This window comes from Gekko japonicus, unplaced genomic scaffold, assembly GCF_001447785.1.
Source record: "Gekko japonicus isolate JY-2015 unplaced genomic scaffold, Gekko_japonicus_V1.1 scaffold3523, whole genome shotgun sequence".
Taxonomy (NCBI): domain Eukaryota; kingdom Metazoa; phylum Chordata; class Lepidosauria; order Squamata; family Gekkonidae; genus Gekko; species Gekko japonicus.
In genome coordinates, this window is record NW_015166535.1 from 89,684 (window position 1) to 117,668 (window position 27,985).

At 49.1% G+C, this 27,985-nt stretch overlaps 1 protein-coding gene across 1 annotated transcript; it reads right to left on the bottom strand.

Moving 5' to 3' along the window:
* Positions 1 to 10,570: 10,570 nt before the first annotated feature.
* LOC107111342 (olfactory receptor 51G2-like) lies at positions 10,571 to 27,970 on the bottom strand. Its single transcript, XM_015412305.1, has 2 exons — positions 27,902 to 27,970; positions 10,571 to 11,600 (listed from the first exon to the last, which is right to left on the bottom strand). The coding sequence occupies exon 2, from the start codon at positions 11,576 to 11,578 to the stop codon at positions 10,601 to 10,603; it is 978 nt and encodes a 325-aa protein (XP_015267791.1). The 5' UTR covers positions 11,579 to 11,600; positions 27,902 to 27,970; the 3' UTR covers positions 10,571 to 10,600.
* Between the last annotated feature and the right edge of the window lie 15 nt (positions 27,971 to 27,985).

Sequence of the window (27,985 nt, forward strand, 5' to 3'; positions counted from 1 at the left end):
AAGGTGGAGCTCTTCCACCAAGCATTCAATTAGGAGCTGCCACCCACTACCACCAACATCGGTGGCTATGGATCGGCCCTGGCCTGGAGAATGCACCGCACTACCATGCAATGCCAAAGATCATGGAATTAGAAACATTGGTTGTATGTTATACAATTTGCCATTTGAACTACTGATAGACGATCATCAGCACTAGCACTTTGTGTATTGGATTGTTTAAAATGTTTTGGAATGTTTTAATCTTTGTATGGTTTTATGGTACTGGGTACCAATTCTGTAAGCCTCCCTGAGCCCACTTGTGGGGAGGGCGGGGTATAAATAGAATAAAATTTGAAAAATAATAATAATCTTTGATGTTATAAATTGGAATATCTTCTGGTTTAGTGCTTTGAATTGCTAGAGACGCAGAAACATTGCATTGCCCTCATATTATTTGCAAAGTCATCCTCAGTCTCTTTTCAGCAATAATGATTAATGACTAAATTATACTTTCAGCTAAATGGACCTTGCTTGTTATGAGGCAACATGAACCCCTGTTGCCAGGCTATCATGACCCCCTGTGGGTTGCCACCTTCAGCTGCCACCACTCTGGACTTAGGGTCCCTTGGGAAGGTGAAAAGTATGCAGGCGGAGAGTGATTGCAGCTAAGCATACCTTTATTTAGTCAGGAACAAAAGACAAAGGACCAGCTCGCAGGCTGGTTTATATCTGTTCAGAAAACCCGCCACCAAAACCCTAAACACACCCCCTACTCCCGATAGGCTATTTACAGTAACCGGGCAACCATTGGTCTCCCGGCTGGGAAACTAGCCCCGTTGATTGGGCCAGCTAGGATCCTTCGGATCCTTTGTCTAGAGACTGAAGCTACAGAGTAAATGTGCCTGGCCAGCCCGGGCAAGTACGGGCATGTCAGGCTGAATACATTACAGAAGGCCCAGAGTACCCTCCCAAGACCAACCAAAATGCCCCTTTTAAGCCGAGAAACATAGGCGTGATGACCAGGCAGAGAACATTAAACAAATGGCTTATTAATACAGTAATGGGGCAAGGAAAACAAGACCAAGGTGCTTTAAAATATATAACAGTGTTTAAAGGCAAAATAAACAACTCTAACACGGCTACCTATTTCTCTTAACTGGTTACTATTCAAGGCTCACAGCCTTTTATACCAGGCCTGTGCCTGTAACCGCTCTGTCCTAAGATCAGGGATGGAAGAAAGCAAAGAAAGCATGGCAGCTAGCTGACACAGAGGTCCATCAGTGGCTATTAGCCACAAGGTATTAACAGGTGGAATTCACTGCCACAGGAGGTGGCTGCAGCTACAAGCATGGACGGCTTCCAGAGGTAATTAGATAAGCATATGGAGCAGAGGTCCATCAGTGGCTATTAGCCACAAGGGATAGATAGGGACTCTGGGGCAAGTGATGCTCTGTCATCTTGGTGCTTGGGGGGGGCAAGAGTGGGAGGGCTCCTAGTGTCCTGGCCCCACTGTTGGACCTCCTGATGGCACCTGGTGTTTCTGGCCCCTGTGTGACAGAGTGTTGGACTGGATGGGCCTTTGGCCTGACCCAGCATTGGCTTCTCTTATGTTCTTATATGGAACAGAGGTCCATCAGGGGCTCTTAGCCACAAGGGATAGATAGGGACTCTCAGTCTGGGTCAAGTGATGCTCTGTATCCTTGGTGCTTGGGGGGGGCAACAGTGGGAGGGCTTCTAGTTTCCTGGCCCCACTGCTGGACCTCCTGAGGGTCCCTGGTATTTTTGGCCACTGTGTGACATTGAGGAATTTCACATTACCCTTTTTAACCTGTTTTGAAGCTGTTTTTGATCCATCGTAGAGTAAACTGGTATAGGTCTGCCATTTCACACATGGCTTTCCCCTTCTGGTAAAGAGCTGGATCTGAAGCGGTTTGCCATTTCAGACTGTACCGCTTTTTCCCCGCCGTTTTTCACCCGCACGGACGATCTCTGGCTTTTTTTTTTTAATGTTCGCTTTATAGCGCTATAGTGCTACAACACTCCAAGCATTCCAATGGGCTTGATATATTGTTGTGTTATACCGTTATAGCGCTATAGTGCTATAAAGCGAACGTTTCAAAAAAAACCCAAAGTGTTTTCTGGGGAAATGACAGGGGCCGCTTCAGGAGGTTCAGGAGTGCATGGAATGGACCCTGTGCAAGATAGAGATATTAAAATCGCAGGGGACCTCCCCCTGATGCTCCTCTACATGTCCACCAAGTTATGTGCAGATTGGACCTAGGGGGTCTAAGTTATGGCCTCCCAAAGAAGATGCCCCTAGCAAAGTCCTTTTGGGGAAAATGCAGGTGCAAGTTCAACATTGCAAGCTACATACACCAAACACACAGGGAACCTGTTGCTTTGAAGTTTAGCAAACATTTTGATTGAGCAGAGACTATCTGGAAATGTATCCATCCACGAACTGCCACGAACCACCATGAACAGCTTGAAAGTCCATGCAAAGTTTTTCCTGCCATGAACTTTCCTGTCGCGAACTTCAGCTCACGAATCCCAAACCGGCCAAAATTTGTTGTGTACTTTAGTTCATGAGCCAGTTCACGCCCATCCCTAGTGGTATCAGGGCAACTGCAGGCATTTCTGCCTTTGACTGGTTTCTATATCTGGCTTCAGACCTGGCTTTGAGACTGAAAAGGCCTTATTAGCTATGTTGGGCAATACTGAGTTAAACTTGGATAAGGGCAATATATCTTTGTTAACCTCTGACTTGTCAGAATTTTTGGAGTTGGCTGTCATCAATAGGCTGATGATACCCAGCTCTGCCTTTAGGGCTGCCCAGCCCCCAGCTGACTGTCACTTCAATGTCACTTCTGGAGAAAACCTAAAAGTGACATCAGTCCTGTCTAGGAATCACCAAAAACTCTATGGTTTACCATAGAGTTCCCAACAATTTTTAGAAAGGTGTGACTTTACCTCTGGGTTTCCTCCAAAAATGATGTCTCGGTGTTGCCGATCTCAGCCCCTCCTCCATGTCTCCTGCTGGTTGGCTGACCATGACCGGTTAATCTATTTGCATTTGTTTGGTGTCGTGGTTAAGTGCACGGACTCTAATCTGGGAGAACCAGGTTTGATTTCCCACTCCTCCACTTGCGCCTGACTGGATGACCTCGGGCAAGCCCTAGTTCTGATAAGAGCTGTTCTTGAAATAGAGCAGTTTCTGTTAGAGCTCTCTCAGCCCCACCTACCTCACAGGGTGTCTGTTGTGGGGAGGGGGAGGGAAAGGAGTTTGTAAGCCGCTCTGAGACTCAGAGTGAAGGTCAGGGTATAAATCCAATCTCTTCTTCTCTTCTTCTCTTGTTTAACCCTCCAGAAAAAGCTGTGGCTATCCTTGGCTAATGTCTTTAAAAGGAGAAGAAGAGTTGGTTTTTATACCCTTCTTTTCTCTACTCTAAGGAGTCTCAAAGCAGCTGACAATTGCCTTCCCTTCCTCTCCCTACAACAGGTGCTTAGTGAGGTGGGTGGGGCTGATTCTGTGAACTGAGGCAGATCATGAGAGGGAGGGCAGGAAGGGTTGCTTCAGTGCTTAGTTCTTGCGGCCCTTTCTTACACACACAGGAAAATGCTGATCACCACTTTGGGGCCAGGAAGCAATTTTTCTCCAGACCAGTTTGGCTGGAAATCCTGGAGGTGTTTTTTTTATTATTTTTTATTTATTTGTTTAATTCAATTTATACCCCGCCCTCCCTGCAATGCGGGCTCAGGGCGGCTTACATAGGGGCCATCTTCTGGGCATGGAACAGGGGTCACTGGGGTGTAGAGGGGAAGGTATCTGTGAATTCCCTGCATTGTGCAGGGGCTTGATGACCCTGGAGGTCCATTCCAACTCTATGATTCAATGAGAGAGTTCTGAGAGAACTGTGACTGGCCCAAGGTCACCCAGCAGGCTTCATGTAGAGAGGTGGGGAATCCAACCTGGTTCTCCAGATTAGACTCTGCCACTCTTAACCACGACACCACACTGGCTCTTCAGGTCACCATCAAGGGGTGAGGGTGAGGGTGAACACATGGAAACTGAATCCAGGCATAATGCTATCTTAAATGTTAGAAACCATGACTGGGATTGATAGGTAGTCTGGAATAAATGTTTGGGAATCACAGCTCCTAACATGGCAGAACAGCCGTTGATGGGCCTTCACTAAGCAGTGCACACTGGGCTACTGAGAATGTTGGAACTTCCAGACCCCATCTGCAGGCAGCAAACCCAGGCCAGTTTGGTGTAGTGGTTAAATGTGTGGACTCTAATCTGGGAGAAGTGGGTTTGATTCCCCACTCCTCCTCTTGCACCTGGCTGGATGACCTTGGGCAAGCTGTAGTTCTGTCAGAGCTGTTCTTGAAAGGGCAGTTCTGGAAAGAGCTCTCTCAGCCCCGCCTACCTCACAGGGGGTGTCTGTTGTGGGGAGGGGAAGGGAAAGGAGATTGTAAACTGCTCTGAGACTCTGAGTGAAGGATGGGATATAAATCCAATCTCCTCCTCTTCTTCTTCTTCTTCTTTTGCTATTACACATTTCAACTATATTTGCATGCACAGTCATGCTCCCTGATGTGAAATAAATAACATAATCCAACTGTTGGCAGAGCACTTTTACAATTACAATTTTTATACTTTCAGTTGTAAGCAATAACATGTTCTTTTTAAACTGAGTAAAAATATTCGCTACTGTCTAATTTGCCATCCCTTAAAACATGGTCCCCATTCAAAAGCCAGTCCCACCTGTCTGGCTGAGCTGGACCTGTGTGAACTCTGTCATCCTGCTGGAGCAACAGATAGTGGTGGTTTCTAAGAGGACCTTCGTTTAGTTCTGTCTTGCTCAGAAGGTAGCGCCTTTTTCTGACAAGGTAACTATGAGGATGCATGCTAACATAAGAAGAGCCCTGCTGGATCAGACCAATAGTCCATCCAGTCTGGCCTCCTGTCTCACACAGTCAGGGGTCATTTCCTGCAGGAACGCAAAGGAGCGGAGCTCCAGCAGTAAAGAGCCCAGGGGGCAGGCATATGCAACAAGCCCCACCCCCTGCTCCCAGCAGCCCTCAGTCAGAGCAAGAAGCAGCCAGGAAAGTTGCAAAGCCAAAACAGTCCAGTGGCACCTTTAAGACCAGGTTTTATTCAGGCACAAGCTCTCCCTCCTCTGCGAGGATTGATCTGCACGTCCCCCCCCCCATAGCTAGCAATCCAAAACAGTCCAGTGGAGCCTGAGCTGTGGTGGATGTTGCCTTCTGACACACTTCCGGTGATGCCAGGGGGTGTGGCATATGCAAATAAGTTATGCTAATGAGTTACGCTGATGAGCTCCTGCACCTCTTTTTCTATGAAATTACCCCTGCACACAGTGATCAACCAGTTCCTCTGGAGGGCCAAAAACAGGACACAGAGGCCAAGACCTTCCTCTTATGTTGCCTTCTGGCTCTGGGATTCAGAGGATGAGTGCCTCTGAATGTGGAGGTTCCCCTCATCCACCATGGCTAGTAGCCATTGATGAGACTTCTCCTCCATGAATCTGTCTTCAGCCTTTCCTCATCTTGGTTGCCCTCCTCTTTTCATTTTCCAGTTCTGCAATGTCCTTTTTCGAGATACCGTGACCAGAACTGTACAAAGTATTCCAAATGAGGCCACTCCATAGATCTATATGGGGCATTACAGTATTGGTCTTTTAATTCTCAATCCCTTTCCTAATAATCTCCATCACAGAGTTTGCCTTTTTCACCGCTGCAGCACACTGGGTTGACTCTTTCATGGAGCTACCCAGTACGATGCCAAGATCTTTTCCCCTCCCAGTCGCAGCAGGTTCAGAACTGTTAAATACTGGGTTCTAGATGCATTGCAGTGATCAGTTCAGGTTTAATAAGTGATTTCAGCAAACTACACAACAACTAACAGGGCGTGAGCCCTGCTTATAAAGCATGCAAAACACCATGCCCAACACACACCCACTCCCAGTGATGGGTTATTTACATTATACTGCTTATCTATTGGTTAGTTTCTGGATCCAGGCGAGCTATTGTTCTAGAGAAGCAAGCTCAGCCCATTCTAGGTACAGCTAGAGGAAAGCCTTAGGTGCAATACATAACAAGACCCCACTAGCCTATACTTGAAGTTGGGGTTTGTTTCCATGGAGCTAGGGTTTCAACCTGGAGAAGTTGGGGTGTGTGTATGGGGATAAGACTTTCATGGACTTCCTAGAATTGTCCCACTCAGGTGTTGATAGTTTCTCTTCTGTCACGGACATCGAGGGTCTCAAAGTTGGAGGGCATCAAACTGAGGAGGGTGAAAATAATCCCCTACACAGGACTCTTTCCTTGTATGATGAACCAATATATTGAGGATATCCTTCTGGGGTTGGGGGAGGTGGGTTCTTGGTAATGGAAGATGCAGTCAATAGGAATACAGAAAGCAGGATCTGTGGCGGACGTGTTGCCTTGATAGACCAGTGGCCTGATGTAGGAGAAGACAGCTTCATGCATGCAAATCCCCAGGTGGCCTAATGTCATCACTGCAGACGAACGATATCGAGGAAATAACTCTGAAATGAATTGACAAAATGTCCTGTATTGCATATATCACATTACCGTGTAAGAGTACACATAACGCCAGAAGGCAACAAGACAGAGACCAATCAAGGCTGCCGTCTACTGCTTCCCCTCACCGATTCTGCCCCCCTCACAGGTCAGATCAGGACTCTGCCCTCTCCCACTGTTCAGCAACATCTTCACCGATTTCTCTCCTCCTTCCTTCCTTCCTTCCTTCCTTCCTTCCTTCCTTCCTTCCTTCCTTCCTTCCTTCCTTCCTTCCTGAGATCAAGCAGAAAAGCTGGTAGGATGCCACCCATCTCTTCTGGCCTGAGTCTTCCACCTGCTTAAACAACAATGCAAAAACCATTTTGGGATTTTTATTAGATAGATCCATTGAGTACTTATGACTGTTGTGAATATATTTAATTTAATTTATTTACTTGCTGTGCTCCATTATTGTAAGGTTTCAACCGGGTTTTTAAAATAAACTACATATTGGATTTATGATGGTGTCCCTCCCTCCCTCCCTCCCTCCTCCCTCCCTTCCTCCCTTCAGAGCTGATTTCCACTATTATTTCATGGCACTGTGTCACTATTCTCCCAGACCAGCCCCCACTGCTATTCGTGAGCAAATCCACAAATGCTACATATTTATTTATTTATTTATTTATTTTCATTTATACCCCGCCCTCCCCGCGTGCGGGCTCAGGGCGGCTTACAACCATAAGGCACAAGGTGCAATAAAATACAATAAAACAGTTTAAAACAATTTATACATGGGCCACGCCCAAGGATCCCGCGTGACTAAAACCCTCTCTCCATATTGCACATACCCTTTCCATTCCAGGGGAGGTTACTGTGGCCCCCTGATGTTCATTGCCACTCAACCTCCGACGGTGCTGTAAAACGGTCCTCGTTGGTGGTGGGTTCCCAGGCAGCAACTCTCCAGCCCCTCCTTCCTGTTGATAAGGGTGGATGCCAGTCACGCAGAGCACAGTGTATTCTAGCTATAGACACTCCGGGCTCTCCCTCTCAAATTCCAATTTAAGCATAACATAAGAGCATAAGAAGAGTCCTGCTGGATCAGAGCAGGGGCCCATCTCATCCAGCATCCTTGTCTCCCTTGATATCAGCAGGGGTCATTTCCTGCAGCCAGGTAAGTTGCAGAGCCCGCCCCTGCCCCCAGTCCAAAACAGTCCAGTGGCACCTTTAAGACCAAGTTTTATTCAGGCACAAGCTCTCCCTCCTCTGTGAGGGCAGATCTGCACGTCCCCCCCCCCATAGCTAGCAATCCTAAACAGTCCAGTGGCACCTTTAAGACCAAGTTTTATTCAGGCACAAGCTCTCCCTCCTCTGCAAGGACAGACCTGCACATCCCCCCTCCCAATAGCTGGCAATCCAAAACAGTCCAGTGGAGCCTGAGCAAACTCATGTGTTCTATTTAGGTTCATCATTTAGTAAAGTGCATAGTGTATCATTATTTCATCCTAGTCAGGTATAAATATTCATTACATTCAATAAGCAATAACATTCAATACATACAGACTGTTAACTACCAGACAATTTTGCATCCGTGTTTTAAAAGTCAAGCCCCAACAGGAGTTTCTAGAATTATAAAATTCGAGAATTATAAGCCCGCTTCTCCTTGCATGAAGTCTTCCAAAAAGGGGAGCAGCCTTCTTGTATGGATGCTTTTTGCCGATCCTACAAAAGACACATTATGCAGCTAACATTCATGGACGGAGTAGTCCTGTCATTCTCAAAGCGGGCTTATGATTCTAGAAACTCCCGTTGGGGCTTGACTTTTAAAACACTGATGCAAAATTGTCTGGTAGTTAACAGTCTGTATGTATTGAATGTTATTGCTTATTGAATGTAATGAATATTTATACCTGACTAGGATGAAAGCAAGAAATTGCAAGTAGATAAATAGGTACCACTTCGGTGGGAAGGTAACAGCGTTCCGTGCGCCTCGGTATCTAGTCATGCTGGCCACATGACCATGGAAATGTCTTCGGACAGCGCTGGCTCTTCGGCTTTGAAACGGAGATGAACACCGCAACCCTAGAGTCGGACTCGACTGGCTTTTGAGCAGGGGAATCTTTACCTTTACTTTTTAGGATGAAATAATGATACACTCTGCACTTTACTAAATGATGACCATAAATAGAACACATTAGTTTGCTGAAAGGTTTTTGCAGTGTATATTTATTTGTTACTGGACTCTCCTAATGCTGCAGCTCGGGTGGCTTCAGCCTCCAGGTGGGGCCTGGAGATCTCCTGGAATTAAAGCTCATCTCCAGACTGCAGAGATCTGTTCCCCTGGAGAACATGGATACTTCGGAGGGTGGAGTCCGTGGCATTGTACCCCCACTGAGGTCCCTGTCCTCCCCGGGCTCCTTCCCCAAATCTCCAGGAGTTTCCCAAACTGGAGCTGGGAACCCTCCCCACCCCCGCCAGGGGGGACATGGCAGCCATAGCCTCAGAGGAGTGTGCAAGTGCAGAACCGATGTGTAAAGGTAAAGGTAAAGGTTCCCTTGCTCGAAAGCCAGTCAAATCCGACTCTAGGGTTGCGGTGCTCATCTCCGTTTCAAAGCCAAAGAGCCAGCGCTGTCCGAAGACGTTTCCGTGGTCATGTGGCCGGCATGACTAAACGCCGAGGCGCACGGAACGCTGTTACCTTCCCACCGAAGTGGTACCTATTTATCTCCTTGCAATGTCTTGCTTTTGAACGGCTAGGTTGGCAGGAGCTGGAACTAGAGACGGGAGCTCACTCCGTCATGCGGCACACTCGGGTCTTGAACTGCTGAACTACTGACCTTCCACAGCCTGCAGTTCAGCGTCTTAACCACTTGAGCCACCGCAGCTCCTTGTGTGCCAAGCCTCGAAGATTCCTCCCGCTTGGTTTCCTTCTGCAGAAGGTCTCAGACCTCTCCCACCTGGCAGCTGGGCTGACGGTCTACCGCAGGCGACCTCAAGCAGGGAGGCCACAGACAGGAGATCTGCTCCCCATCCTGAGCTGATCCACTCTGTCATCTCTGAATAGGGTCTCCTTGGCATCAGCAACACGCCACAGTTAGAAACATGCTTAGCCAGTCTTCTTCCGCTTCATCCACCCGAAGGTGGCAAAGTGTCAGAACTCAGACTTCCCACTCTTCCATGCGGTGACCACGCAGAACCCAAAAGCCCTGCCTCGACCCAGCTGAACGGTCAGCGTGGTGAATTTCTGTTTGTGGACCTACTTGAAGGCATGCTTGGTGTTCCCTCTAAGCTGTGTGAGTGTGAGCCAGCTCACCGTTTTTTAGCCTCCGGCTCACACATTGTTATCTCAGCTCAGGAAGGATGTGGCTCCAGAGTGAACTAATTTATGCCGTCGCCAAATTGCTCGCTCACAATTTTAATGCCAGTCGCTCACAAGGTAGAATTTTTTGCTCACAAGACTCCATAGCTTAGAGGGAGCACTGCTTGGAAGCAACACATTTTGCATAGCGGCATGGCCATAGTGTGCAGTTTTCTACACGAATGTGTTTAAAACGAGAGTACAGGATATTGGCCAATGAACCACCATTGGCCGAATCCACCACAGTTTATGCACGTCGTGCATGTGCTGACCCAGCCAGCGTTTAACTGGAGCTAAGTAGAACTGCCACATATCTTTAAGAGCAGATGCCTCTGGGAATTGAAGTCTTTAGTTAGACATCCAAAAGCATTCCTGTGACTGGCTGATCAACAGTCATTTCCGGCATCCAGAGACGCGGGAATTCGAGTTTTATAGCCTTCCCCATTCCTCTGTCTGCTCCTTAAACTGCAAGGAAGGCGGAGTACACTATCTTTTTCACCATGAGCCAGAGAACAGAATTAGATCACAAAAGATGTAAGTAAGAACCCTCCTGAATGCATGTGAAACTGAATAAAATGATTTAATTCCACACGACCATGGCTTGTGCGTTGAATCACGTCCAGAAGGCGTTTGTTAACAACTGAACCCGAGCTGCACTGAACTGAAACATTTTCTGGTTTGGCCCGGACTCCCTGGGGAGGAAGCGCCACCCCTGTTTCAGACGGCGTCCATCTTCCAAAGCAGCAGCCTCCAGATGGCTTTCCGGATCGGCTTGGATTTGACGCTGTAGATGATGGGGTTCAGAGCGGGGGGCACGATGAGGTAGACGTAGGCAACCACGGTGCTTACAATCGGGGGGACATTCTTGCCATACCGGTGGAGCAGGGAGAGGCCAATCATAGGGATGAAAAAAATCAACACGGCGCAGATGTGAGAAACACACGTGTTCAGGGTCTTCCAACACTTCCCTGTGGCCCCGAGGCTGACGACGGTCCGGATAATCAGCACGTAAGAGAGCACAATGAAGATGGAATCTATGCCCGCGGTTATGAGGATGACCACTAAGCCGTACAGAACGTTGACCGTGACATCGTCCGTGCAGGCCAGCTTCATCACGTCCGGGTGGAAGCAAAAGGAGTGAGAGAGGCTGTTCTTGGTGCAATACGAGAGCCTCTTGAGGAGAAAGGGGAGGGGCAGGAGAGAGACAACCGCTCTCAACAACGAGGCCAGGCCTATCTTGATGATGGTCGCTGTGGTCAGGATGGCCCTGTACCTCAGAGGCCGCGAGATGGCGACAAAGCGGTCAAAGGCCATTGCCAGGAGCACGGAGGACTCCAGCACGGAGAAGACGTGGATCAAATACATCTGGGTGAGGCAGGCGTCAAACCCGATGGCCCTGATGTCAAACCAGAAGAGGCCCAGCGTGGTGGGAAGCGTGCACATCGTCATCCCCAGATCCACCACGGCCAGCATGGAAAGGAAGTAGTGCATGGGTTCGTGGAGACTTGGCGTTCTCTTGATGATGAAGAGGATGGTGCAGTTCCCCGAGATGGCGACGAGGTAGAACAAGCAGAAGGGGATGGAGAGCAGTCTGTGGTGGATCTTGCCCATGCCGGGAATGCCGGTCATGAGGAGAACGGAAGGCTGGTAGAAGGAAACGTTGGCCGCCGTTGGGTCCACCTGCGGGGGTCCCATCCTGGCTCAGGTGCTGCATGACCTAGACAGGAGAGAAAACCAACTCTGTGTGATCATGTGGTCTCCAGGGAACCAAACTGCAGCTAAGCCATGAGCAGATGTGCAGAACATGGCACATTCTCGCGACTGGCACAGAAATCTGGGCATCTCAGCTTTTTGTTATTAATTCTGAAAAGGGTCTCTCTATCCCTCATGGGCCAGGAGCTGCGGTGGCTCAAGTGGTTAAGACGCTGAACTGCGGGCTGTGGAAGGTTGGTAGTTCAGCATGACGGAGTGAGCTCCCGTCTCTCGTTCCAGCTCCTGCCAACCTAGCAGTTCAAAAGCAAGAAATTGCAAATAGATAAATAGGTACCACTTCGGTGGGAAGGTGACAGCGTTCCGTGCACCTTGGTGTTTAGTCATGCCGGCCACATGACCAAGGAAACATCTTCGGACAGCGCTGGCTCTTCGGCTTTGAAACGGAGATGAGCACCGCAACCCTAAAGTCGGATTCGACTGGCTTTTAAGCAAGGGAACCTTTACCTTTTATCCCTCATGGTCAGGCACATGGTCATGGTGACTAGAACCATACACAGTATTCCAAATGAGGCTGCACCATAGATTTATACAGGGGCATTACGAGACTGGCTGATTTGTGTTCATTTCCCTTCCTAATAATCCCCAGTACAGCGTTTGCCTTTTTTATTGCAGTTGTACACTGAATGAGTCAGCATTTTCAATGAGTTTTCTACCATGACTCCAGGATCCCCCTCCTGGTCAGTTACCGCCAGTTCAGACCCCATCAATGTGTATTTATACTTGGGATTTTTTGGCTCCAATGTGAGCTACTTTGCACTTGCCCATGTTGAACCTCATTTGCCCCATTGGCGTCCACCCGTCTGTCAGGTAGCCCTGTCATAGATCTGGAATGTGGAGGGCTACCCTCCCTCTCGTTCTCAGCTCTCTCCTGCTCAGCTACTGTGTGCTATCTTACGCTTGACCTTGTAGATGTTCCAGCTGCAGTTTCCACGGCTGGGAAAGTTAGCGGCTTCTCTGCTATGCCCGCTTGCTTTGCCCCGCATGCGCGCGAACTATATCCATTGGCTTAAGCTTACAGGGGGGGATGTTTGATTTCACTATAAGTCAGAGGCCCTAGTACTGACGGGCCCCAGGGCTCTTTTTGTAGAAAAAGCCCAGCAGGAACTCATTAACATAATAGGCCACACCAAACAGCAGGAACTCATTAGCATATTGGGCCACACCCCTGACAGCACAGCTCATTAGCACATTAGGCCGCACCCACGTTACCAGAAGTGTGGTTATCCAGCCACACCCACCTTTTGCTTGTTATTCTGTTTACCTTATTTGTTGTCAAAACCCAGGGCCTTTTTTGTAGCAGGAACTTCTTTGCATGTTAGGCCACACACCCGTAAAGTAGCCAATCCTAATGAGTTTCTGCTGTTGGGTGTGGCCTATTATGCTAATGAGTTCCTGCTGGGCGTGGCCAACTCGGGAGCCAGCCGGAATTCCGTTCCTGTGCGTTCCTGCCCAAAAATAGCCCTGCAGTGACGGCCATTCCTGACACAAGCTGTACACGTGTTCTTTAGTACTGGATCCACTAACAAACAGTTCTCTTCTTATGAAGCCCTGTGTGGTGTGACCTGACTAAGGAGTCTGACACCGTCCAGCCTCAACAGATCCCTCTGGAGTGCCCCACAATCCTCACTGGTTTTCACCACCCTGAATAGCTTAGTATCACCTGCAAACTTAGCTACCTCACTGCTTACTCCCAGCTCCAAATCATTAATGAAGAGGTTTAAAAGCTCCGGACCTAGTGCCGAGCCCTGTGGTACCCTACCACTTACTCTCTTCCACTGTGAGAACTGCCCATTTCTATTCACTCTCTGTTTCCTGTTAACCAGTTTTTAACCCACAAGAGGGCTTGTCTTTTTATCCCATGTTCCCTCTAAGGCAGTGGTGGCAAACCCATGGCACGGGTGCCAGAGGTGGCACTCAGAGCCCTCTCTGTGGGCACACGTGCCATCTCCCCAGCCAGGCCCAGACCATCAGGCCCAGAACTGGGATATCATCAGCTGAAAATGAGACGTCCATCTTGAGCTCTGTCAATATGTACTGTAGAGCACCAATTTTAGTTTTATTTATCATGCTTTTAATGTAATGTATTTTATCTTCGGCGTTTGCCGTCTGTTGCCGCCCTGAGCCGTTGGGTAGGGCGGGGTATAAGTCTCAAAAATAAATAAATAAATAAATAAATCATTAAAGTGTCGAATTCTCTGCCAAATAATTTCAAGTAAATGAAAGCATTTGGGATTGCTTTCCTTACTTTGTTTGGATCATCTTAAGTTAATGTATGAGTTGTTTTTTTTCTAAAGTAAAACCTCAGTATTCAGGTTAAATTGCCATGTTGGCACTTTGCGATAAATAAGTGTGCTCTGGGTCGCAGTTTGGGCACTTGGTCTCTAAAAGGTTCGCCATCACTGCTCTAAGCTGTGGAGTCTTGTGAGCCAAAATTCTACTCTGTGAGCTCCTGGCATGAAAGTTGTGAGCGAGGCATTTGGCTACTGCATACATCAGTTTGCTCTGGAGCCATCCTTCGATTCGATTTGCACCTGGCTACTGACTTTGCCTGATCTCGCTTTTACTGCACTAGCGTGTGTGTGGATGTATGCCTGGCTTTCAGGTGAGAGGTGGGGGGGGTGCAGAAAATGCGAGGGGAGCTTTGGGCTGGCTCCTGGGAGGTGGGAACCAGTTTCTCCGGAAGAAGGACCCGCCCAAGCGCCCCATATCGATGCAAATCATAGCACTTTACTGGGGTGGGGGCCAGTGTTCCCTCTAAGCTGAGTTAGTGTGAGCTAGCTCACAGTTTTTTAGCCTCCGGCTCACACATTTTTGTCTTAGCTCAGGAAGGGATGGCTCCAGAGCAAACTAATTTATGCTGTAGCCAAATCACTTGCTCACAACTTGAATGCCAGCAGCTCACAAAGTAGAATTTTGGCTCACAAGACTCCACAGCTTACAGGGAGCACTGTGCCTGAGCTAAGACAAAAATGTGTGAGCCAGATGCTAAAAAAACTTTGAGCTAGCTCACACTAACTCAGCTTAGAGGGAACACTGAGTTGACTTAGGAGCCTTTGAAGAGGAAGTTTATCAAAAGTTTTCTGGAAATCTAGTCTAGGTCTCTGTTTAGGGCTGGCAGCTGAATTTATTGCCGCTGGTGAAAGGTCTGTGGGTTACGTTTTTCGTGCCGGCTTTCACTGGCCCTCTCTTTTACCCAGTCTTAGTTCCATGAAAATGTTGTATAATTTTTTTCAAAAAATATATTGCATCCTTGCCCTGAGTCACGAGCTGGAATAAATCAGGCTTGAACTCTCAGCACTCAATGCCACAGCCCCAAGCCTTTGGAGAGATCCAGCCAGTGAAGTAAACTGACTGACAATTGGGGGGGGGGGTACACTGGGGAGAGCTACACAGTCGAGCTAATGTAATAAGGAGCTTCCAGAAGGAAACACAACAGACCCAAGAGAGGGCGCAAGCAGAAAGACGACAGATCAAGATGAAAAGGAAACCTGTTCTGGAAAAATACCTCAGTCTTCCGAGAGTTCAGAACTTTTCTGTGAAACAGCTTAGATGCAGGGCTCTAGTCGGGGGGGAGCTCTCAGGTACGGAGCTCCGGAAGAGAACCTCTAGGGGGCGGGGCGGTCACGTGGTGAAGCCCCGCCCCCTTCTTTACCCCGCCCTCTGCTTCGATCCTCATTCCGTTTGGGAATGAGGATGAAGCAGGAGGGTAAGTAGCCGGGCCTTCTGACACACTTCCGGTGATGTCAGGGGGTGTGGCCTTCTGTCACTTCCGGTGATGTCAGGGGGCGTGGCATATGCAAATAAGTCATGCTAATGAGTTATGCTAATGAGCTCCGGCAGCTCTTTTTCTACAACAAGACCCCTGCTTAGATGTAAATCTCCCTGTAAATAGGGCACTGTTATCGGGGGTGAAAGCAAGACATTGCAAGTAGATAAATAGGTACCACTTCGGTGGGAAGGGAACAGCGTTCCGTGCGCCTTGGTGTTTAGTCAGGCCGGCCACATGACCATGGAAACGTCTTCGGACAGCGCTGGCTCTTCGGCTTGGAAACGGAGATGAGCACCGCAACTCTAGAGTCGGACTCGACTGGCTTTCGAGCAAGGGAAACCTTTACCTTTACCTTATCAGGGGTGAAGCGCAGAGGAAAGGGTTGGCTTTGAACCACTGGATCGAGGGCTCAGGTTTGCAATAGGTGAGATAAAGGCCAAAGAGAGTGCTTTCGTGGCTCACAGCCGTCAGTGGCCCCATCCTTCCTTCTGTCACTTTCTGTGATGAGCTACCCACCATCCAGAGGCACACTGGCTGCAACGAGAATGCCAAGGTGGAGGGTTGGGTTGCCAGCCTCCAGAAGGGACCTGGAGATCTCCTGGAATCACAACTGATCTTCAGACAACCAAGATCAGTTTCCCTGGAGAAAATGGCTGCTTTGGAGGGTGGACTCCAGAGCACCCCATACCTGCCCCCAAACTCTGTCCTTCCCAACCTCTGCCCCCCCCACACATCCAGGCATTTCCCAACCTGGAGTTGGCAAGCCTAGCAGTAAGCCACCCTCTTCCCCATAACCAAAGGACAAGGGCCTCTCTTTAGCCATGTTAGCTGCGAGGGAGAGTTCAGGTTGGATTTGGTCTAGAACCCACTGACTTGACATCAAACTCGCCTCCAGCACCACATTCCAAAGGAATCCACTCTCTTTCTGTCAGCTTTCTTCATTGTCCCGCTTTTACACCCATACATAGTCATGAGGAATGGAGGAGGAGGAGGAGATTGGATTTCTACCCCGCCCTTCACTACCCGAAGGAGTCTCAGAGCGGCTCACAAACTCCTTTCCCTCCCCCTCCCCACAACAGACACCCTGTGAGGCAGGTGGGGCTGAGAGACCTCTTGACAGAAACTGCTCTTTTTCAAGGACAGCTCTTATCAGAAGAAGAGAAGAGATTGGATTTCTACCCCGCCCTTCACTACCCGAAGGAGTCTCAGAGCGGCTCACAAACTCCTTTCCCTCCCCCTCCCCACAACAGACACCCTGTGAGGCAGGTGGGGCTGAGAGACCTCTTGACAGAAACTGCTCTTTTTCAAGGACAGCTCTTATCAGAAGAAGAGAAGAGATTGGATTTCTACCCCGCCCTTCACTACCCGAAGGAGTCTCAGAGCGGCTCACAAACTCCTTTCCCTCCCCCTCCCCACAACAGACACCCTGTGAGGCAGGTGGGGCTGAGAGACCTCTTGACAGAAACTGCTCTTTTTCAAGGACAGCTCTTATCAGAAGAAGAGAAGAGATTGGATTTCTACCCCGCCCTTCACTACCCGAAGGAGTCTCAGAGCGGCTCACAAACTCCTTTCCCTCCCCCTCCCCACAACAGACACCCTGTGAGGCAGGTGGGGCTGAGAGACCTCTTGACAGAAACTGCTCTTTTTCAAGGACAGCTCTTATCAGAAGAAGAGAAGAGATTGGATTTCTACCCCGCCCTTCACTACCCGAAGGAGTCTCAGAGCGGCTCACAAACTCCTTTCCCTCCCCCTCCCCACAACAGACACCCTGTGAGGTCGGTGGGGCTAAGAGAGCTCTGGACAGAAACGGCTCTTTGTCAAGGAGAGCTCTAATCAGAACTACGGCTTGCCTAAGGTCATCCAGCAGCTGCAAGTGGAGGAGTGGGGAATCAAACCCGGTTCTCCCAGATTAGAGTCCGCGCACTTAACCACCACACCAAACTGGCTCTCAAAGGACAGGGGCCTTATACATTTGAATCGCCTCATTATTAAATAATAATGGTTAAATAATTGTGCCAGTCAATGAGCTGCAATTCCGTAGACACCAATGATGGTCCCTGACTGTGGCTGGTGACGCCCCCTCTGCCCGTAGCCTCCCCTCCCGCGACAGATATCTCCAGGGGGTAGCTAGAGATCTCCCACAATTACAACAGATTTCCAGGCAAAATCACAGAGCCACCGAGTTGGAAGGGGCCATGCAGGCAATCAAGTAGGGGAGGTGTTTGTGAATTTCCTGCATTGTGCAGGGGGTTGGACTAGATGACCCTGGAGTTCCGCCATCCAACTCTGTGATTCTATTATTCCAGTCCAACCCGCTGCTCAATCCAGGATCCGCCTAGAAAGCATCCCTGACAAGTGTTTGTCCAGCCGCTGCTTCAAGACCGCCAGGGAGGGGGGCAGCTCGCAAAATTCTGTCGCAAAATAGACCGTTTCCCCGGGGGCAAATGGCATCTTTGGGTGTGTGGCATCACGTCTCCACAGACCTCCCTCTCTTCCCCAAATGCTGCCTTCTCCAGGCCCCGCCCCCAAATTCCCAGGGAATTTCCCAAGCCAGAGCCAGTAGCCCTATCCTTTGGCTGACTCCGTGCTTCCATTATAGAGGTGAAGGTCGTCATGACTCAAGTATTAAGACAGGAGCAGAAGTGTCCCAGTCTCCGATTTTTTTGAGGCAGCAGTCTGGACACGACATTTCAGCTGTCTGGGTGACCTGGGGGTGTCTTTGGCCTCTGCCCCAGGGAAAGATCTTTTCCTTTCTCTGTAACTTAACAGCCTACAAGCCATACGTCAAGACATTTTACAAGAAACGCTTTATAGCAGCATAGAAAAATACGGCTAAGTTACATGTGCATTTTTTAAAAAATCTTGCCTAATGATAATATATTTAGTTTCTGTTGTTCTGAAATATTCTGTAGACGATCAGTCCAGGGAGTGATATATTGACTACAAAGTAAAATGTTAACAGGGGCAGCTAAAAAAGAGATGGGCAATTGAGTCCATCGTTGCAATAAGTACAAAAGTGCTTCTCTGGAGGGGTTCTGCTGAAATGGCCCTTCATGTCAGCGGAAGGCAGCACATTGCATCTAAGCAATACGAAAGATCAACAATATTTTGGAGCCATTAAACAAAAGAAGTATTTAGATAATTCAAACATTGTCTGATGGGATCAATGGGAAAAAAGGGAATCATTTCCAATCAGCCTTAAGTCTTAGAATAGCCCGTCAACAGTCAACAGAAATCTTTTTTCAATGGACCCCTGGAATTTAGGCTCTGGTTTAATGTCGCAAGCTTTAAATCAGTTGAACTAAGCATAGGTTCCAACCAGGAATCAACCGCTACTAGTTGCAGCAGAGACAGTAAAGCATTAGATTCCTGGAGTAATAATCTAAACAGGGAGAGATCTATAACCGTCTCCCTCTCTGATCTGAAGAAGTGTGCATGCACAGGAATGTGAGGATTGTGAGGCACTCCAAGGGGATCTGTCAAGGATGGGCGAGTGGGCGTCAACATGGCAAATGGGGTCCAATGTGGCCAAGTGCAAGGTGATGCACATTGGAGCCAAAAATCCTAAATATAAATACACATTGATGGGGTCTGAACTGGCAGAGACTGAGCAAGAGAGAGATCTTGGAGTCGTAGTGGATAACTCACTGAAAATGTCGAGACAGTGTGTGACTGCAATAAAGAAGGCCAATGCTATGCTGGGGATTATTAGGAAGGGTATTGAAAACAGATCAGCCAATATCATAATGCCCCTATATAAATCAATGATGAGACCTCATTTGGGATACTGTGTGCAGTTCTGGTCACCACACCTTAAAAAGGATATTATAGCTTTGGAGAAAGTGCAGAAAAGGGCAACTCGAATGATAAAAGGGTTGGAACACTTTCCCTATGAGGAAAGGTTAAGGCGCTTAGGGCTCTTTAGCTTGGAGAAAAGACGACTGAGGGGTGACATGATCGAGGTTTATAAGATTATGCATGGGAAAGAGCAGGTAAAGAAAGAGGTACTTTTCTCCCTTTCTCACAATACAAGAACTCGTGGGCACTCCATGAAACTGCAGAGCGGTCGGGTTAGAACGGATAAAAGGAAGTACTTCTTCACCCAAAGAGTGATTAACACATGGAATTCACTGCCACAGGAAGTGGTGGGTGCTACAAGCATGGACGGCTTCAAAAGGGAATTAGATAAGCAAATGGAACAAGAGGCCATCAGTGGCTATTAGCCACAAGGTATAGCTAGGGGCTCTGGGGCAAGTGATGCTCTGTCTTCTTGGTGCTTGGGGGGGGTCAACAGTGGGAGGGCTTCTAATGTCCTGGCCCCACTGCTGGACCTCCTGATGGCACTGGTATTTCTGGCCACTGTGTGACACAGAGTGTTGGACTGGATGGGCCTTTGGCCTGATCCAACATTGGCGTCTCTTATGTTCTTATGTTCTTAATGCTTCTACCCAGAATAAAACTTTGCTTGTCTTAAAGGTGCCCCTGGATTCAAACCTTGTTCCCTCTCAAACTGTTGCAGTCATCTGGGTGTCTTGGACTGTGCAACTGCTCTGTTTCCTAGGTGTGAGCTTTCGTGCGCACGGGCACTTCGTCAGACAATTAAATGGAATTACAGATCATAGTTGTATATATACAGGGTGGCTTGTTAAAGGTAAAGGTAAAGGTTCCCTTGCTCGAAAGCCAGTCGAGTCTGACTCTAGGGTTGTGGTGCTCATCTCCATTTCAAAGCCGAAGAGCCAGCGCTGTCCAAAGACGTTTCCGTGGTCATGTGGCCGGCATGACTAAACTCCAAGGCGCACGGAATGCTGTTACCTTCCCACTGAAGCGGTACCTATTTATCTACTTGCAATTTCTTGCTTTCGAACTGCTAGGTTGGCAGGAGCTGGAACTAGAGACGGGAGCTCACTCCGTCATGCGGCACTTGGGTCTTGAACTGCTGAACTACTGACCTTCCACAGCCTGCAGTTCAGCGTCTTAACCACTTGAGCCACCGCAGGCTTGTTAAATTAGCATGCAAAATAGTGAAGTATTTATTAACAGATCTAAAGACTGACAAGCTCAGTTTCTGGTTATCATCTGTTTGGGTTGGGGGGGGGAGGAACAACATAGGTAATAAATATGCCAGAACTGGAGACCGATGTGTCCTAAATTGTGAGAATCCAGTCCTGACCCTACCCATCTCCTTTCTAGCATGGAGACAAACGTTACAGCATCTTGGCTGTGTAGAGTATTTTCCTTGTCGCCAAAACAGAGAATCACAGGTTGAAGTGTTCCCCTACAGGTTTCTCAGTCTTGTGATTCCTGTTGTCAGATTGGTGTCCACTTATCCTTTGACGTAGGGTTTGTCCTGCTTGTCCTATGTTTGTCTTTCCAGGGCATTCAATGGCTGACCTCAAAGTAGCTGTTTTATTGCAAAGCAACTTCAGGAACAGAATGGAAAGGGAAATAGCTAAGTTACAAGTTATTACAACACTCAGAACAAACAGCCCGCCAGAGGAGTCAGTCTGTTGCTGCAAAATAGTCCTTTTCCCTCCCCCTCCCCACAACAGACACCTTGTGAGGCAGGTGGGGCTGAGAGAGCTCTGCACAGAAACTGCTCTTTTTCAACAACAGCTCTTGTCAAAACTACAGCTTGTCCAAGGTCATCCAGCAGGTGCAAGTGAAGGAGGAGTGGGGAATCACCCGGTTCTCCCAGATTAGAGTCCGCGCACTTAACCACTACATCAGACTAGTGTAGGAAACCTTGGACAGCTGAACTGGGCCTGGATTCCTTTTTGCTTTGGAACAAGGCATCTGTGAGAGAGATATGAGGCCCTGGAGAGGGACTGCCATCTCCCCACCCCACAGGATTTCATTTCCATGTTTTGAGAGGTGATGCTCAACGGGTATAGCTTTACTGCCACCTGCTGCACCACTTAAATTTCTGCCTGTAAGGTAGCATTGCAGAATTATTTAAGCACTAGGAATAAAGCCCTTGTGGAAATAAATACAACGAGATCTAGAGAGAGGCTCTGGGGGAGTGCTCTGGCTTTGGGCAAACAGTATCAGTTTGCTGTGGTGACCTCAGCAGGGTATAATGACAGAGTCCACTGTTTTCTCCAGAGGAACTGATCTCTGCTACCTGAAGAGCAGTTGTAATTTTGAGTGATCTGTAGCCCTCACCTGGAGATTGGCAACAATTGTTACCCGGGACGAAATGGCTGGTTTGGAGGGTGGAGTCTATGGCATTCTACCTGTCTGAGGTCCCACCCCTCCGCAAACCCCACCCTCTCCAGGCTCCACCCCTCAAATCCCCAGGAATTTGCCAGCCTGGAGTTGGCAACCCCATCTCCTTCCCAGCTAACCATCAACCTACCAGTATCTGCCCCTTTGACTTCAGCTGACTTCTGCCCTCCCTTCTGCAGAGCAGTTGTAATTCTGAATGGTCTCCAGCCCTCACCTGGAGATTGGCAACAATGGTTCCCTATGTGGGACTGACTGGTTTGGAGGGTGGAGTCTATGGCAGTGTACCTGTCTGAGGTCCCACCCCTCCTCAAACCTCACCCTCTTCAGGCTCCATCCCTCAAATCTCCAGGAATTTCCCATCTGGAGTTGGCAACCCTATCAGGACTGGCCCCAATGTGTTTTCTCCCAAAGACCAAAGTAGGTGACAGGACCAAGCTTAGTTGCCTACCAACAGGCACTGAGGGGAAAGTAGGGTTGCCAGCTCTAAGGAGGGAAATACATGGAGTTTTGGGGGGTGGGTTCTGTAGAGGGCAGCATTGGGGGGGCGGAAGGACTCAGCAGGTATAATGTCATAGGGTCTACCCTCCAAAGCAGCCATTTTCTCCAGGGGAACTGATCTATGTCATCTGGAGATCAATTGTAGCAGTGAGAGATCTCCAGGTCCCACCTGGAGATTGGCAACCCTAGGGGAAAGTCAGCTGCACAGCAGGGGGTTGAAGGGAATGGTTTGATGGGTGCTGGGCCAAGATTGGCAACAATAGTTCCCCAGGAGCAAATAGCTGGGTTGGAGGGTGGAGTCTATGGCACTGTACCTGTCTGAGGTCCCCCTCTCCGGGCTCCACTCCTCAAATCTCCAGGAATTTCCATACCTAAAGCTGGAAGCTTTATCTCCTCCCCTCTCAGCAGCCTCTTTCTAGGCAAAAATCTGTCTTTCTCATTAGCGGGGGAGCAAAGCAGCTTACTTCATTCTCTTCGGCTTTGCAATCTGTACAGTAACACTGTAAGGTAGGTTAGGCAGGCAGTCTGTGGCTGCTCCGGAATCACCCAGGCAGCTTCCATAGAGATGCATCAATTTGCTGTGGTGACCTCAGCAGGGTATAATGACAGAGTCCACTGTTTTCTCCAGAGGGACTGATCTGTGCTACCTGAAGAGCAGTTGTAATTTTGAGTGATCTCTAGCCCTCACCTGGAGAGTGGCAACAATTGTTACCCAGGCTCCACCCCTCAAATCTCCAGGAATTTCCATACCTAAAGCTGGCAATGCACCAAACAATTCCTAAGGATTTTCCGAAACACTACTCTGTCGATAAATTGCAGCACTTTGAATTAGCACCAGAGCTTTAAGTGCTCTCCAGCTGTCACCTGGAGACTGTCAACAGCTTGTTTGGAGGGTGGGGAGTATGGCATTGTATCTGTCTGAGGTCCTCCTCTTCCTCCTCCTCCTCCTCCTCCTCCTCAGACCCCACCCTCAGCAGGCTTCATCCCTAAAATATCCTGGAAGTTTCCAAACTGGAGTTGGCAACCCTATGTCCTTTCCAGGCAACCATCACCCTACCTTTATCTGCCTGTCTGTCTTCAGGTTTACATCCCACCCACCCCAGCCTCTGCCTAGGGAAAGGGCAGTCTTTCCCTGCAGTGGGAACCAAAGCAGCTGACATCATTCTCCTCTCCCCCGTATGATTCGCACAACTACCCTATGAGGTATGTTAAGGTTGAAAGTGTGTGAATGGTCCATAATCCCCCAGGCAGCTTTTAAAACATGAACCTGGGACCTGCACACCACCAGAATACAGCAGATTCCATATGCAACTGACATTCCAACTGCCTTGCGGGGGGGGGGAGTTTGAGGTGTGGAATGGAGTCCAATCAGCTTCCATATGCAAAAGACCTTGAAATGCTGGGCGGGACTGTACAAAGCAGCCAGTCAACCCAGCCAGCGACTTCTGACTGACAGTTCTTGCGGCCAAACACTAAAGGTGTGCATTTGGAACGCTGGAGCCGACTATGGCTTTATATATAAGGGAGAGATATCCCTTGGATGTATCCCTTCATCGTGAGTTCTCCTGGGTGGGGGGAGATGAGGTACAAATTGTAAATAAAATAAATTAGGGCTGGAGAGAGAAACGGGAGACCGGTGTGATTTGGGGAGAAATGATGAGGCAGGACAGAACAGTTTAGGGGGCCCGGCTCAAGAGACGGAGCTTTTGCAGGAAGAAAGGGAAGCTGCTTCACACCAGTGTTCCCTCTAAATGCTGCAGATGCTCATTTTTGCAACTCTCCTCCAGGGAAAACTGCCCTCTGTCAGCTATGCTGCCATGAAGGTTGGGGAGTTTGGGCTGTATCTGGTTAATGACTATTCCTTTCCTTTCAGGTTAATTGCTACTGCATTCCTTTCTGTGCTTTCTCTGCTGTGCGCCGAAAAACTTATCTATACAGGTGTGCAGGACTCAGGAGGGTGTTGTGGTGTCTGGGTTTTCCCTAACTGTCGTGGGAGAGTGTTCATTCTCAGCTTCAGCTACCTAACAGTCTAGAGTCATTAGCCCGCGCGCAGGAGGGTGCCTAATTGGCCAGTGCTGGGGGGAGGTTGCATATGAATACCCTATATCCTATTATGCCCATGGGGCCGCCGCCATTCTTAACAGTGCCTATGTTAATGCATCTATAGCTTTGCAATAAAAGTATAACCGTTCCTGAATGCGTGTACTTCATTGTTGGCTGTGGGTTCTGATACCCTCTAGCCTGCTAATCCCTATTGTTTACTGAGCTACTTCCTCGGATTCTTACCCTCCATCTGGGATATCCTCACACAACTGCCTTGGGAGGAGCAGTTTGTCCTCTTGCCTCCTCGGGTGCCCGCCTGCTTTTGGGCTCCGAGTTTTCCCAGAAAACGTTAAAAATAGGGTCTGGTCCAGTGTTCCCCGTAAGCTGAGCAAGCACACAGTTTTTAGGCTCTGGCTCATACTTTTTCGTCTTAGCTCAGGAAGGATGGGGCTCCAGAGCAAACTAATGGATGCATTACATAACATAAGAACATAAGAGAGAAGCCAATGTTGGATCAGGCTAAAGGCCCCTCCAGTCCAACACTCTGTCTCACGCAGTGGCCAGAAACACCAGATGCCCTCAGGAGGTCCACCAGTGGGGCCAGGACACCAGAAGCCCCTCCCACTGTTGCTCCCCCCCTCAAGCACCGAGAAGACAGAGCATCCCTTGCCCCAGACATAAGAACATGAGAGAAGCCAGTGCTGGATCAGGCCAATGGCCCATCCAGTCCAACATTCTGTCTGTCAGACAGTGGCCAGAAATACCAGGTGCCCTCAGGGGGTCCAGCAGTGGGGCCAGAACTCCAAAAGCCCCTCCCACTGTTGCCCCCCCCCACCCAAGCACCAAGAAGACAGAGCATCACTTGCCCCAGACATAAGAACCTAGGAGACGCCAATGTTGGATCAGGCCAAAGGCCCATCCAGTCCAACACCCTGGGTCACACAGTGGCCAGAAATACCAGGTGCCCTCAGGAGGTCCAGCAGTGGGGTCAGGACACTAGAAGCCCTTCCGCTGTTGCCCCCCCACCAAGCACCAAGAAGACAGAGCATCACTTGCCCCACAGTAGCCCAATTGCTGACTCACAACTTTAATGCCAGCAGCTCACAAAGCAGAATTTTTGCTCACAAGACTCCACAGCTTAGAGGGAACATTGGTCCCCATTGGTCAGGCTCAAATCCCGACATCTCCTCTCCAGCAACAAAAGTTCTCAAGAAGCAGGCCTGCAAAAGAGCCTTGGAGAGCCACTACCAGCCAGAAGAGACAGCGCTGGGCAAACTGGTTTTGTGTCACGAAGGCAGGAACAACTCCGCTCTGCTCCACATAACTGCCTCCACCCTTCGCAGGCCCAGCTGCAGGCCCCACACTGCCTATGGACCCAGACAACAGACTACTCATGACCTTGGGCAAGCCGTAGTTCTAACAAGAGCTGTTCTCTCAGGAGCAGTTTCTGTCAGAGCTCTCTCAGCCCCACCCACCCCACAGGGTGTCTGTTGTGGGGAGGGGAAGGGAAAGGAGTCTGTAAGCCGCCCTGAGACTCCAAGTGAAGGGCAGGGTAGAAATCCAATCTCTACTACTGAGGGCACCAACTACTAATGAGTTGTGCTAATGAGCTCCTGCACCTCTTTTTCTACGAAATGACCCCTGTGTATGTGTGTGCTGTCACATCGCGGCTGACCTCTGGCGACCCCAGCAAGGGGCATTCAAGGCCACTGAGAAGCAGAGGTGGTCTCCCGTTGCCTTCCTCTCCAGAGCCTTCCTCAGTGGTCTCCCATCCAAGTACTGACCCTGCTGAGCTTCCACGATCTCTTGAGACTGGGCTATACTCAACATTATGATACAACATCTCACAAACATTAGCCAGAGGCAAGCTATCCCCATCGAGTGGTTTATCTACTTATTTTAAACATCCCTAATCCCAGAACAGGACCCCATGAATCTCTGCATCCTGTCACTGAGTTGACCCAATATCCTTTATGGATGTCTGAGACCTTTCACCTCAGTGGCGGACCTACATTTTTGGGGCCCTGAAGCTTGAACTGTTATGGGGGGCCCTTATGTTTAGCCTGGGAAAGAGAAGGCTTAGAGGGGACATGATTGCAGCCTTCAAGTATTTGAAAGGCTGTCATGTAGAAAATGGAGCAGATCTATTCTCTCTTGCTCCGGATTGCAAGACTAGATCTAATGGGTGGAGATTACAAGGGAGTCGATGCTGGCTAAATATCAGGAGAAACTTCCTAACTGTCAGAGTGGTCGAGCAGTGGAACAGTCTGCCTCGGGAGGTGGTGGAGGCTCCTTCGCTGGGCATTTACAAGCAGAGGCTGGATGACCATCTTTCGGGTATGTTGTAGGTATGTAGGGCTATCTTTCAACTATGCTCCTGCAGAGTGCAGGGGGTTGGACTAGATGACCTGCAAGGTCCCTTCCAACTCTAACGTTCTATGATTCTATGATTCACAACCAGCAACAATAGGGCAACGTCCAACAAGGCCCTTGCAAGGAACTCAAGGGGCAAATAGCAGAGAACGGGGTGGAGCCCTTGAAAGTGGGCCATACAGCAAGCAAACCCCTCCCCACCAGCAACGAGGTCTGGGTCACTTCTGCTATCTTCTTCAATGGGGTCATTCCATGGCAGATCACCACAATTTTTTTTTAATTAACCACTACATCTCAGGTTTTGATTAAAATTGCTCTACTGGGTTATCTCACAAGTCAAAGCCACTTGTGTACAGCTGGGGGTTCAGGTACCGCAAGCCCCTGAGGAAGATTTTGAAATTTGACCAACTACAGGGACATTTTGAGGCCCTCTGAAACGGGTATTAGAGCATATTCTAAGGTCAATATGGAGTACTTCAACCCATTAGCTTCAGATTCTGCCACTAAAATAGCCTTAAAGGTAAAGTAAAAGGTAAAGGTTTCCCTTGCTCGAAAGCCAGTCGAGTCCGACTCTAGGGTTGCGGTGCTCATCTCCGATTCAAAGCCGAAGAGCCAGCGCTGTCTAAAGATGTTTCCGTGCTCATGTGGCCGGCATGACTAAACATCAAGGCGCATGGAACGCTGTTCCCTTCCCACCGAAGTGGTACCTATTTATCTACTTGCAATTTCTTGCTTTTCAACATGCTCATCTCCGATTCAAAGCCGAAGAGCCAGCGCTGTCTAAAGATGTTTCCGTGCTCATGTGGCCGGCATGACTAAACACCGAGGCGCATGGAACGCTGTTCCCTTCCCACCGAAGTGGTACCTATTTATCTACTTGCAATTTCTTGCTTTTCAACTGCTAGCTTGGCAGGAGCTGGAACTAGAGACAGGAGCTCACTCTGTCATGCGGCCTTACATAGCCTTACAGAACAACAACAAAAACCTCCATCAATTTTGGTGAAAAATTCACTCATTAAAAAAACACACGTTGCTTCAGGACCCCTCATAGTAGATCCGCCCCTGCTTCACCTACTGACTAGCCAATATAGTTTCCCTCCCTCCCACCCCCCAAAAAAGAAGAGTTATGAAGAGTTTTAAGAGAATACCACCAAGTTTCCTCTGCAGCCACTCTGGCGCTACTCTGGTCCAAGCCATTGTGCGGCAACAGGTGTCAGCAGCTTTGTCAGGGGCCACAGGGGCCTTTGCCACCCAGCAAGAGACCCTGCACTGGTGCCTGAAGCGATGGTTGGCCGGCCCTGGCGCTCTCCCCCTCTCCCCACCCCTCGTCTACTCACTGATCTCCCGGGGCTTCCTCTGGCATCGTGAGATAGGCTGCATCCAGGTGTAATGATCCAAAGTGGCTGGTTCCCAGGCTGGGG